The sequence below is a fragment of the Euleptes europaea genome, chromosome 18 (assembly GCF_029931775.1).
Source record: "Euleptes europaea isolate rEulEur1 chromosome 18, rEulEur1.hap1, whole genome shotgun sequence".
Lineage (NCBI taxonomy): Eukaryota > Metazoa > Chordata > Lepidosauria > Squamata > Sphaerodactylidae > Euleptes > Euleptes europaea.
Window position 1 is genome coordinate 23,709,859 of NC_079329.1, and position 13,945 is coordinate 23,723,803.

At 47.8% G+C, this 13,945-nt stretch overlaps 1 protein-coding gene across 1 annotated transcript in view; it reads right to left on the bottom strand.

Moving 5' to 3' along the window:
* Positions 1 to 13,945, bottom strand: part of ITGA3 (integrin subunit alpha 3) — a 78,986-nt gene that overhangs the window by 23,369 nt on the left and 41,672 nt on the right. The window contains exons 8-15 of the mRNA XM_056864620.1: positions 11,201 to 11,394; positions 9,384 to 9,472; positions 8,724 to 8,857; positions 7,210 to 7,296; positions 5,915 to 5,982; positions 4,835 to 4,971; positions 3,258 to 3,404; positions 601 to 698 (exon numbers count right to left, since the gene is read on the bottom strand). Of these exons, the coding sequence (XP_056720598.1) occupies positions 601 to 698; positions 3,258 to 3,404; positions 4,835 to 4,971; positions 5,915 to 5,982; positions 7,210 to 7,296; positions 8,724 to 8,857; positions 9,384 to 9,472; positions 11,201 to 11,394 (954 nt within the window). The remainder of the gene's footprint in view (positions 1 to 600; positions 699 to 3,257; positions 3,405 to 4,834; positions 4,972 to 5,914; positions 5,983 to 7,209; positions 7,297 to 8,723; positions 8,858 to 9,383; positions 9,473 to 11,200; positions 11,395 to 13,945) is intronic.

Consider the following 13,945-nt stretch of genomic DNA (forward strand, 5'->3'; position numbering starts at 1 on the left):
GAGGCAGGCAATGGCAAACCATCTCTGAGCGTCTCTTGCCTTGAAAACCCTACAGGGCAGCCGTAAGTCACCTGTGACTTGACAGCACTTTCCACCACCAATCCTAAACAGAGTTACACCATTTTAAGCCCATGTCTTTAATGGACCTAGGAGGGTATAACTCTTCTTAGGATTCTACTTTAAACCACATTGTCTCCATTTGTACATTGTGGGTAACCAGAGCTCGATTTCAACCAGGATTTCTTCCTTCTACCCTACACAAGAAAGGAGGAGGCGGTAGCAAAGTGTGTACGACAACCTTTTTTCCCTGTTTCACCAGTGGAAAAGCTGGCTGGATCCCACCCATGAAGGCAAGAAGACTGATGTTCTAGTGAAGTCGAAGGTGGTTTGCAGTTGCATCGATGACACCCAAAGGTTCTCCACCAATCCACCTCCCCCCCAAAAAACACATACACACACAAACACATACACACCAATCCACCTCCCTCCCACCAAAACACATACACACCATTACTATCTTTTCACATATCCTGAGCAGGTTCCCCAAATAAACCTGGGTGAAAGTCTACGAAAGCTGTCTCCCTCACAAGAGACCCTTACCTGGGCAACACCTGGTTCTGCTCGTTTGCGAAGACGGCCTGAATCTGCAGGTTGCTATTGCAGACACTGTCGATCCCACATTCCTTCTGGAACTGAATCTGAAAGAGAGGGGTCGGTTTTATTGGAGGCCCTGAAACAGGCAGCACGTCTCTCTTGAACATACACGAAGCTGCCTTATCCTGAATCAGACTCTTGGTCCATCAAAGTCAGCATTGTCTACTCAGACAGGCAGCGGCTCTCCAGGGTCTCAGGCAGAGAGGTCTTTCACATCACCTACTTGCCTAGTCCCTTTAACTGAAGATGCCGGGATTGAGCCTGGGGCCCTTCTGCATGCCAAGCAGATGCTCTACAAACTGAGCCACAGCCCCTCTTTACTGTTTGCCACTTGCTGTGTGAACATGCACAGGACATGCCATGAAAACAACAACAACACAATATCATTGTAATAACAAAAGTGCCCCATGGCGCAGAGTGGTAAGCTGCAGTACTGCAGTCCAAGCTCTGCTCATGACCTGAGTTCGATCTCGACGGAAGTCGGTTTCAGGTAGCCGGCTCAAGGTTGACTCAGCCTTCCATCCTTCCGAGGTTGGTAAAATGAGGACCCAGCTTGCTGGGGGTAAAGGGAAGATGACTGGGGAAGGCACTGGCAAACCACCCCGTAAACATAGTCTGCCTAGTGAACGTCAGGATGTGACGTCACCCATGGGTCAGGAATGACCCGGTGCTTGCACAGGGGGACTACCTGTACCTTTTTTTAACAACAAAAAATGGCCAAGTCAAGAACTTCTATGAGCAATCCTACGCAGAGTTACTGCGCTCCAAGCCTACTGAAATCAGTGGGCTTAGAATGGCATAGCTCTGCCCAGGACCATGCTGTTACTCACTTTGTTGTTTTTGTCATCAAGTCACCGCTGACTTATGGTGACCCCAGTAGGATTTTCAAGGCAAGAGATGTTCAGAGGTGGTTTGCCATTGCCTGCCTCTGCATGGGCTGAGAGCGTTCTGAGAGAACTGGGACTGGCCCAAGGTCACCCAGCAGGCTTCATGTGGAGGCATGGGAAATCAAACCCGGTTCTCCAGATTAGGGTCCACCGCTCTTAACCACTATACCACACTGGCTCTCTGTTAGCCATTAGGAGAGCAGAAGAGCAACAGCCTGAATCACCCTGACTAGCCTGAGCTTGGCAGAGCTTGGAACCTCTACAGGGTCAGCCCTGGTTAGTACTTGGATGGGAGACCACCAAGGACGTCCTGGGTTGCTACACAGAGCAGGCAATGGCAAACCACCTCTGCTCATCTCTTGCGTTAAAAACCTTACGGGGGGGGGGGCACCGTAAATCAGCTGTGACTTGACAGCACTTAATCATTATTATTAATCTCGCACCGAATGCGTGTATAAATAAATGAATACATCGCTCTTCAGTGAAGCAACTCCATACATTTGGCTGCGTCACTTGGCTGTGGCACAGTAAAACATAAGGGCACGCTGCAGCCATCACGTGATGGCTGCACAGATCAATACCCCAAATAAAAAGGTCTGGCAATGTTTAAAAAAAATGGACGTTCTTTATGGAATATCACTTATTCTAAACATTAGAACCATGGCAAATGCTCTTCTCCATTAGATGGTGCCAGAGGGCAGCTTGGACAATGGAACCATCAAGTGATGACGGCAAACCTGGGACTTCTTACAGACTTTTTAAGGTCTATGTCTGTATGTCTCTGACAGTACAGATGCTTGCTGTCATCTGGTTGCCTGCCTGCAAGAACTCTAATTGTTGGCTGAGCTCTAAAACATCCTGGCGTACTCACACATACTTTAACTGATGAGAAGAAAGCTGCCAGCTATAGAATGTTGGCAAACAGCACAGAATCGACGAGCAAAGTGAAAGGGCAGGGCAACACATAGGGAGGGGGATTCCATACATAACCTCGTGTCTAGAACAAGCAAAGTTTCAGTTCTTCCAGACTACCACAACAGAAGGCCCAGAAATGCATGAGCACAGAGTGACTGCTTAAATGTGTGGTACAGTAGAAAGCATAATGCTGCATTGTGGCTCCGAATAAAATGGGACATGCGGTTCTTTGGGAGGACACAAAGCTGCCTTATCCCAAATCACAGCCTTGGTCCATTGAAGCCAGTATTGCCAATTCAGACTTGCAGCAGTTCTCCAGAGTCTTAGGTAGAGGTCTTCTGATCTTTTTAACCGGAGATGCCAGGGAATGAACCTGGGACTTTTTGCATGCCAAGCAGCTGCTCAACCACTGAGCCACAGCCCTTCCCCTGGTGTTGGTGCTGGTGTCCATGCCTCCTGACTTGGCTACTGCCAATGACAGATGCCTTTGAGGTTGGGCAGGGCTTCAGGACAGAGTGTGTGAATGTGCATGGATGGAGAAAACATTAAACCAACACTTGCCTCTTGGCTTTCAGTTTGGTTTGGGAAATTTGCGGATCTCTGGAAGATCTGCCAGTATCTACAAAAAAATCACAGCACAGCATGGTAGGTGGGGCAAGTTGTAAGGTGGAACAAGGGCATGGCCATGCATTAATGATCCTATGCAGTTACTGGAATGGAAGAAAGAGACAGAGACAGCTAATAGCACATGAACTCGTGCACACAGGAGACAGAATGTCTAATTTTCTGCACATAGCCAACCTCAGTATGCTCTTCCCGGTGCTGATCCTCATTCAAGACAGGAAACTTGTCAAGGGAGCGAAGACCTAGCTGGAAGGTCATGGGTTTTTCAGCTAGGGAGTAGTTCATGGAGAACGCAATAGGGTTCAGCTTGTCTCGGATGTCTTCCTGCAGGACAGGTGAGAGTTCATCACAGGTAGCTCAGATCTGAAGCTGGTCTTTCTTGATTGCTCTTGGAGCCAAGAACAACCGTCTCTCTTCTTGCCCAGGTACTGCACAGATTAGCCTTCCTCACACTCTAACCTGACGATCTTCCTCACTATTTCCTGCTGCTTATCTCAGAAGCATAAGGGACCATCTGATACCAATGGTCCTCCTTGCCTGGGGACTTCCTACCGAGTCCCAAAACAACCCCAAAGTCTTTGGGCAAACAGAGGCCTCCACAGTTCACTTTGAGAGCCTATTAAACTGGAGATGCCATCCACTGAAATGCAAATCCAGGGCTGGTTAAAGGCACTTTTGGTCATCCCAGACAAGGGTATCCATTAACTCTGGGACCCATGCTTCCTTCAACTGAGTCCATGCCCTGCCGCCGTGGCATTGCTGCCGGGGCTCCGTTTGGTCCCAGCTGGTGGCAGCACATAATCAAGAGGCAAAACCAGCTTCCACCCATGCTATTGACCTCTTTACTCATCATTCACTGGGAAAACTTACATGCCACCTCTCATGAGACCTGCTTGAGGCATCTTACAACTCAATCAATAAAGTATGGGTGGGAGCAAGAAAAATCCAGAGGAAAAATAATGGGAAGGATCCAACTAGTTTCTTCTGGTGGTAAAAAAAGAGAGGAGGGATTCCCCCTTTGACCACCCTGAAAGGTCACTCGGGATCATGGGACCCCCATGGACAAAACCCATGTGGCTGTCATTAGGATGAATGGGAAAGCTGTCTGGATCCTACCCTATAGCTTTTTTATTGATTGGTTTTGGGATACATAACCTGTTTGAAAATATGCTGCCTCATGACATGGGATCATAGGTCTTTCTTAAGCTCTGGGTGGTCCTCTCTGATTGGCAATGCCTCTTTGGGGCATCAGTTTTTTTCTCCCTAAAACTTGGTATTTGAGAGCTTTGAAAAGCAGGTATCTGGAGAGGTGGCATCAAAACGTTTTAAATAAATAAACAAAGATGCCTGGGATTGAACCTGGCCCTTCTATTCGTTCTAATTTTATCTACATACTTTATTTATACCCCAATGCGGACCCAAAGCAGCTTATACCATTCTCCTTCTCTTCATGTTATCCTCGCAACAATCCTGTGAGGTAGGTTAGGCTGATATGACTGGCCCAAGGGCACCCAGCAAGCTTCTTTGGCAAAGTGGGATTTGAGCCTGTGTCTCCCCCATCCTAGTGCAACCCTCTAACCACTACCCCACACTGGCTCTCTTCTGCATGCAAAGCAGGCGCCGGAGCCACGGTCCCTTGTCAAATGATGCTAAGCAGCAGGATCATGGGGAGAGGCAGTGTCCCTATGTAGACTAGAGGCCCTCTGGTTCCCTCCCAGTCATCAGTTTTGGCCCTTGTATTGCCCTCTCCTCACCCGTAGGAGGACCTTCAGATTTTGGCACTTCCTGTTCGGCATGTATAATCTCCCCCGGTAGACGGCAGAGTTTGTGCCGGCAAAGTACACTCGAGGCGGCCGGCGGTCGCGGTCAGCTTCCACGATGTAATTCAGCTCTGAAGCGAGGGGAGGGGAGGGGAAAGACATGAAGACAGGCCAGGGGCACCGTTGAGAAACGGAGAGACGCATGTGCCATTATCACTTCCATAAGAATGTAAGAATAGTCCTGCTAGATCATTCCATGGTCAATCTAATCCAGAATCATTGTTCCATCAGTGGCTAGTCTGATGCTTCAGGGAAACACACAACGAGGATCCCCCCTCCAGCAATGGCCCTCACCAGCTGACTGCTCCCCACCATCTGACAACCAAGGGCATTCTGCCGCTGAACCTGGAAATCCCACTCACCTATCGTGGCTAAGAGCCAATAATACCCCTATCCTCCAAAAATTTGTCCAACCCCCTTTTAAAACAATCTAACCCAGCTATCTGCCCTGACCAGATGGCCCGGACTAGCCTGATCTCATCAGATCCCAGAAGGTAAGCAGGGTCGGCCCTGGTTAATACTTGGATGGGAGACCACCAAGGAATACCAGGGTCACTATGCAGAGGAAGGCAATGCGCCAAGTTCATCTCTTGCCCCCAGACTCATACGTTTAGAAGCCCGGCCATGGTAAAGGCCAGTTCAGATTAATTCTGAAAAAATGCTGAAAACAAATTAATCCTCAAGAAGAATAAAAATGTTTTCTGAGGTCATGTCTGACAGGGACTCAGTTGAAAGATGATGCCCATTTATATACAGAGGAAAATTCCAGACAAATAGAGAAGGGTGCCCCTGAGTATATTCAGAGTGCCGTAAGAAAGTCCTGTACATCTAGAATGATGGAGAAGAGCTTCAAAGTAAGAACTCCTGGATGTTGGTAAGTGCTGTAAGCAAGTTCTGCACATCTAGAATTATGGGATAGTGCTTTACAGTCAGCACTGGCGGAGTCCTTGCACCTCTTTTAATAATAATAAAAAAGCACTAACAACCTGGGCAGGATTCCAACCTCGAACTCACCAATGCTCTCTCTGTACTTGGGATCCCCAGCACTTTGGGAGTAGGAGAAACACACGCGAATCTCGATGCTGTCAGTGAGGAAATGGAAAGGAGGAAAGAAAGGAGTGAGAAAGACAGGGAGATGCGCTCAGTAACAATTACAGTAAGCCAGACCATCATTATTATCCCCACATTACTGAAGGGGACATTGAGGCTGACAGCAAATGAATCTGTGGCTAAGGTAGGTTTGCCAACCTCCAGGTGGGTCTTGGAGATCTCCCGCTATTACAATTGATCTCCAGATGGCAGAGATCAGTAAAATAAATTTAAAAATTTAAAAATGCAAGGTTTCCCCCAATGGGGCAAACAGCATGCTACTTTGGGGTCAGGAAGGATTTCTCCTCCAGGCCAGATTGGCCAGGGATCCTGGAGAGTTTTCTGCCTTCCTCTGGGCATAGAGCAGGGGTCACTGGGAGAGTGGGGAGGGGGGAAGGTAGTTGTGAATTTCCTGCATTGTGCAGGGGGTTGGACTAGATGATCCTTGAGGTCCCTTCCAGCACTGTGTTTCTATGACTGACCCCCTTGGGCCATTTCAAGTCAGGAAAACAGAGCAGGGCTGGGGGGACTGAAACATCTTCTCCCATGCTGTGGTCTCAACTGGAATCAGACCGCAGTATGCTTTGGGACCAAATTCCCAGTGAGAAATGCGCAACTGAAATCTGATGGGAAGTCAGAGCGAGGAACCCTTACACAACCCACGGAAAAACACATTTAGTTATGACTGAGCGTAACTGGCTTTAATGCTGACCTGCACTTATGATTGGGGAGGGGCCGTGGCTCAGTGGTAGAGCATCTGCTTGGCATGCAGAAGGTCCCAGGTTCAATCCCCGGCATCTCCAGTTAAAGGGACTAGGCGAGGTGATGTGAAAGACCCTGCCTGAGACCCTGGAGAGCCGCTGCCAGTCAGAGTAGACAATACTGACTTTGATGGACCAAGGGTCTGATTCAGTATAAGGCAGCTTCATGTGTTCATGTGAGCTTTGTTTTGTTTTATTTGCATGTATTCTAAATCTCCTTCCCTCTTGTGTAAACCCCATCACATCTGTCCATGCTGGGAAGGGCAGCCCATTGTTCTCCCGGCTCTTTCCGACATCCTCTGAAAGACCTGCGAACTGGCAGAACATTTCCCCTTCATCTTCCTTTCTGTAGGCTAAATATACCCCAGTTCCTTCAAATTTTTGCTAACATACCCTAACACTCATTGGGGGTGGGGGTGAGCAAGGGAAAACCCACAGAGCTAAGAGAGAGCACGTTACCAAGAGTCTTCATTACATCTGGCTGGGTCCAAGGTACTCGGTGTAACCGTGAAATCCTTGCTGACGATGTTGATCACCGGACGGGCTCTGCCGAGAGACAATTGACAGAAGGGAAAACGGTGAGATGACCAGTCATAGCAGGAAGGGCTGGATCTAACCAGCTTTTCTGGTTGGTAAAGGTAAAGGTAGTCCCTTGTGCAAGTACTGGGTCATTACTGACCCATGGGGCGAAGTCACATCCCGACGTTTACTAGGCAGACTTTGTTTACGGGGTGGTTTGCCAGTGCCTTCCCCAGTCATCTTCCCTTTACCCCCAGAAAGCTGGATCCTCATTTTACCGACCTCGGAAGGATGGAAGGCTGAGTCAACCTTGAGCCGGCTACCTGGAACCAACTTCAGTTGGGATCGAACTCAAGTCGTGAGCAGAGCTTTTCACTGCTGCACTGCAGTTTACCACTCCGCAAGACAGGGCTCTTTCTGGTTGACCACCCCAAAACAGTTATGTCATGGATGAGGTGATCTTCATGGACAAAAACCATTGGGATATAGGCTGTCATAAGGAGGGGAAGTGAGTGAGATGGCGCAAAGCTGGCCGCATCCCATGTCAGAGCCAGAGAATATAAAATCTCTCTAACCTTGGAATTCTAAGGATACTTTTGGAAACTGAGCTGAGAAGCAAGGAATTCAGCCCTTGTAAACATAGCCCCCTTCCAAAATAGCTTTTGGGTCCTAATCCTGGTTCGAATTAAAACCCTCCCTCACCTAGAAACACAGCCCTCATGTGCTTGACGGTTACGATGATTGGACAGACAGCTGAGCACTCAGCTCATGCTCAGGGTTGCTCTGTCCGGGGGCACCAAAGGAAAAATCTCAGCTGGCACACAACATAGAGTTCAGGGCCAAAGAAAATCTACCTTGGAAAAGATGCCCAGGGATACCACGTCCCCCTACTTGAAAGTCACTAATGATTAGGGGTGTCCATTCGGCTGAAGCTGAACCCCCCCCCCCACAAATACCTTTTCGGTATTTTTCGGGGGGGGGGGTTACCAGTAAAAAAAAATGGTGGAAATTAAAGGGAGCCGAAAAAGTGGATCCTGAATAATGCCATTTCTTTCCGGCATTATTCAGGCCGCTTTGGCCTCCCTGCCATTTTCCCCTCCCTCCCCACTCTCTTCCTCCCTGCCCCCTTACTTACCTGAGTCTGATCCATGCTGCCTGCTGGCTCTGACCTCCTTGTGGAGGTCAGAGTTAGCAAGCAGCATGGATCTGAATGCCCCAGGGGAGCAGAACTGAATGCTAGGCACCTTCAGCTCTGTGCCACATATTTTTTTGGGTTCAGATTTAATAAGCCCGAAATTTATTTAACAGGGTTATAATTAGTTGGTAGGAGCCAGAGTGGTAAGCTGCACAGGGGACTACCTTTACCGTTTATAATTAGTTAGCTCACGCTAACTCAATAGATACCTCTCTAGACAGACAGACAGACGGCCTCAGCCAGTCTTCTCCCATCTCACCTGAGCAGCACAAGGTTTTCAGACAGGCTTCCCACCAGGAGATCAGGGTAGGAGTTCCCATCCACGTCCATTCCCCCGCTGAAGGAATAGCCAAAAGTCCTGATCCCGGGGCCAATATCTTCCCCGCTAATGACCTACATTGGTGGAACACAAACGGGGAGGTGTGAGGAAGGCCACAAAGGAAAAGATGGTGGCAGTGATAATGGCGAGATTCATAGAATCATGGTATCATAGAATCATAGAGTTGGAAGGGACCACCAGGTTCATCTAGTCCAACCCCCTGCACAATGCAGGGAATTCACAACTACCTCCCCCCACACACACACAGTGACCCCTACTCCATGCTCAGAAGATGGCAAGATGCCCTCCCTCTCATGACCTGTGCTAGGTCATAGAATCAGCATTACTGACAGTTGGCCATCTAACCTCTTCTTAAAAACCTCCACGGAAAGAGAGCTTACCACCTGCCAAGGAAGCCTGTTCCACTGAGGAACCGCTCTAACTGTTAGAAAATTCTTCTTAATGTCTAGACAGAAACTCTTTTGATTTAATTTCAACCCATTGGTTCTGGTCCGACCTTCTGGGGCAACAGAAAACAACTCAGCACCATCCTCTATATGACGGCCCTTCAAGTACTTGAAGATGGTTATTCCTTTTTACCTGCTGGGGCTTTTCAAAAAGCTTCTCGCTGCTGCTCTGGTAGATGTATACTTTCCCTGAGCCCTCAAATGGAGCGCCGATGGCGATATCTGTGGGTCAAAGGAAAAAGAAAAAGGGCAAACACACATATGGATTCATTGCTTATCTGAAGATGGAGTCAAATAAAATAATGGGTTTCATTTACAATACCAGAGTCTCTTCTTTTTAAAAGCAAATTTTCTCTACCTATCTCCATTGCCAACCAAATACCTTCTAAATCTCAGAATCCCCCCCTTTAAAAACAACACCTCTCTACTTATTGACCCAGTTTTAGAGAATTGTGAAAAGAGAAGGCGGGATGAGAAATGGGCTGCCCACTGAGGTCCACCACCTTGCAAGGAAAAGACAATGGCACAGTGTGAAGTTGCCAGTCAAAAAACCAATTTCCTTGACCTTTGGTAGTCCCAAAATAAAGCAGACCTCTTAGCATTTCCTCGGGGACATACCTGAGGAAAACATAATGTGTAGTTGGGCCTATTAATAACATTCCAGGCTCTACCAACATCATGCAGGGGCCATTGGTCCACAAAGACTATTATGGTACATCATAGAATCATAGAGTGGGAAGGGGCCATACAGGCCATCTAGTCCAACCCCCTGCTCCATGCAGGATCAGCCTAGAGCATCCCTGGCAAGTGTTTGCCCAGCCTCTGCTTGAAGACTGCCAGTGAGGGGGAGCTCACCACCTCCCTAGGTAGCTGATTCCACAGTTGAACAACTCTTACTGAAAATTTTATACAGAATATCCAGCTGGTACCTCTCCGCCTGCAATTTAAATCCATTATTGCGAGTCCTATCCTCTGCTGCCAACAGGAACAGATCCCTGCCCTCCTGTAAGTGACAGCCCTTCAAATGCTTAAAGAGAGCAGTCATGTCTCCCCTCAACTTCCTCTTCTCCAGATTCAACATTCCCAACTCCCTCAGCCTTTCCTCATAGGCAGGGTTGCCAGGTCCCTCTTCGCCATCAGTGGGAGGTTTTTGGGGCAGACCCTGAGGAGAGCGGGGTTAGGGGAGGGGAGGGACTTCAATGCCATAGAGTCCAATTGCCAAAGCGACCATTTTCTCCAGGTGAACTGATCTTTATCGGCTGGAGATCAGTTGTAATAGCAGGAGATCTCCAGCTAGTACCTGGAGGTTGAGCAATCAAAAATCAACACCTCTGCACCAACTTGTATCCCATTTGGGAACATGGAAACTGTAAATTTGTCTGGGCAACCTTGTTTCAATGGATATCCTGATGTTGGAATAGATAAGCTAAAAAATACACATGGTTGCAACTTTACCCCTAAAAGGGTGGTGCTTAAAAGTCTAAAGAAATTTTTTTGGAAGCTACAGACGCTTACATTGAAATGAGTACATTTTGACACCAATATATAAACGGGACTGAGGAAGAACTGAAACGATCGTATCCTTTTCTACCCTTCTTTACTTGAAGACATCGACCTCGGATTGATTGTTACTGTACCAGGACTGTGAAATACTTTGTTATATATATGCAATTGGTTTGTTAGCACGTTGTTATATACCCAGGACTGAGAAATACTTTGTTGTATATATACAATTGGCTTGGTAGCACATTGTTACATTCAATATACTATTGTCATTACACATTGTTATCAGCCTGTTTCAGTACCTGGAGGTTGGCAACCCTACTCATAGGGCTTGGTTTCACTGACTAGGCCACACGCACCAATCAACCTCAATACATGCAGGGCCCTATCAGACCCACCACTGTCAAAAACAAAACCTGAGCTCAGCCTGAGAGCAAAGCAGCCTACCTTGGAAATCATCTTTGTCAACATCTCCAATGTGGGCCACAGACAAGCCGAAGGAGGAATTGCTAGGGCCTGTCAGGGTGTGGTTGGGGATGTGGTGGAATGTCCCACCAAGGTTCATGTACACATAGACTGCCCCGCCTTTCTCCTCCTTCCGGTCGAAGTAGTAGGGTGCCCCAACAATCAAGTCTTGCCACCTACCAATAAGAAAAGGGTGAAAGACCAATGAGCAAAGCGTGAAAGGTGACCCAACCTCCCTACTGGGCAACTGAAGGATTTAATCAAGTTCTAGAACTGGAGGGTGGACATAATACAACACAACAAGTCTTCTGGTCTCATTAGGTTGAAACACATTTCTGAATTAGGGTGTGGGTAGTGTGCTTAGAAAGTTCAGCCACTTTCACTCAGCAAAACCATAGATGCCAGCATTCCCAGCAGCGAGGGAAGCTTCTGAACACGTCAAAAGCCTCCATTGTGTTACCAAAAACATTAAGCCTTCCGCAATCCCTTTACTGCTTATTTCCCTCTTCCCATTCCAAGCAAGAAAATTTTGGAAAAGGGGAGGGGGTGGAAGAGAATCAAGGGGTTGGATCCAACCAATTTCTTGGCTAGTGAAAAAAGGCGATGCTTGGGAATGTGGGACCTGCATGGACAAATGCCACATGGGCCACAGAGATAAATAAGGAGATAAGTAAAGAGATAAATTCATTGAAGACTGAGGGACCAAGCTGGCTGGATCCAACCCCAAATTAGGTAACGCTAGATGGGGTTTCCAAGTCCAGGTTGGGATATTCCTGGAGATGTGGGAGTGAAGCCTGGGTATGGCAGGGTTTGGGAAGAGGAAGGATCTCAGTGAGGTATAATGCCATAGAATCTACCCTTTAGAGCAGCCATTTTATCCATGGGAACTGGTCTCTGTAGTCTGGAGGTTGACAACCATAGGTAGGGTTGCCAGATCCCTCTTCATCACCGGCAGGAGGTTCCTGGGGCAGAGCCAGAGGAGGGCGGGGTTTGGGGAGGGACTTTAAAGCTAGAGAGTCCAATTGCCAAAGTGGCCATTTTCTCCAGGTGAACTGATCTCTATCGACTGGAGATCTATTGTAATAGCAGGAGATCTCAGCTAGTACCTGGAGGTTGGCAACCCTAACCATAGGCTAGGAAATAGCATAATGCAGGCCGGTGGGAGTTCTCCTTGGCTGTCCTTATTTGAGAATTCTCTAGGAATGTTTGGACATGTCCGTTCAGAATCAAGATTTTGGTGTTGGAAAGTGCCGTCAAGTCACAGTTGACTTATGGCAACCCCAACGCAAGAGACACTGGGAGGTGGTTTGCCATTTCTTGCCTCCACATGGGCAGAGGGAGGTCTGAGAGAACTGTGCCTGGCCCAAGGTCATCTAGCGGGCTTCATGTGGAGGAGTGGGGAATTGAACCCGGGAGTCCATTACTCTTAACCACTACACCACACTGGGACGGCCAATAAATCAGTCTCTGACTTCTTCAGTTAAAAGAATGAGTAGGTGATGTTGAAGAGACCTTTGCCTGAGACCCTGGAAAGCCACTGCTTATCAAAGGAGACATTCGTGACCTTGACGGACCAAGGGTCTGACACAGTATAAGGCAAATTCATGTTGTGTGTCCACGAGAGACTTGTATAATTAATGTACTTCTGGACAGAACTATGGAGTATTAGATTAGCTGCTGTTCTTTGCTTTGTCAGATAGTAAATGAGATTAGAATGAAATTTTAAAGTGCTCCTTGTGGAATCTGACCGAAACTGTGAGCATAAGGTTTTGTTTTTTTAAACCACACCATTAGAATTTGATAGGGTTACCAGGAATCAGATGAAATTGCTTTGGGGCCAGACCTAGCAACTGTTGTACTGGGTGGGGAGGAGAGACCTATAAATTGTTTCATATTTGGATAAAGTAGATCAGAAGTGGATTCCCACCCCCCCCACACACACACCAGATATCATACCAATGTGGTGTAGAATTTAAGGTATCAGACTAGATACGGAGAGAACAAGATTCAAAACCAGTACTCAGCCGTGAATCTCCCTGGGTAACCTTGTGCCATTCACTCCCTTCTCTCTGCCTAACCTACCTCACAAGGACGTCGCGAAGATCAAATAGAGGTGAAGGGAATGATGTAACCTGCCCTGAGCTCCTTGAATGAAAAGCTGAGCTGCTGGGGGAGGCAGACTGTAGTCCTGCTAGGTGGCCAGGGAAGAAGAGTTGGCCTTCATATCCTGATTTTCTCTACTTTTTTAAGGAGACTGAAACTGGCTTACAATTGCCTTGCCTTCCTTTCCCCACAACAGGCACCTTGTGAAGTAGGTGGGGCTGAGAGAACTACCTTGTGAGGTAGGTGGGGCTGAGAGAACTATGACTAGCCCAAGGCCACCCAGCAGGCTTCATGTGTAGGAGTGGGGAATTGAACCTGATTCTCCAGATCAGAGTTCACACACAGCACATGTGAAGGAGTGGGGAATCAAACCTGGTTCTCCAGTTTATAGTCCACCACTCTTAACCACTACACCACCCTGCCTCTGGTTGTCTCTCTCTGACATCACTGGGGCAAGCAGCCTTCCTTTACCTCATCCCAATGTGCGTAAGTTAACAAGAGATGCGGCATTTTTCTTCCCCCTCCCTTATGCCAGCACTATGTAGTGGTTAGAGTGTCAGACTAGGACCTAGGAAACCCAGGTTTGAATCTCCACTCTGCCATGGAAGCTCGTTGGATGACCTT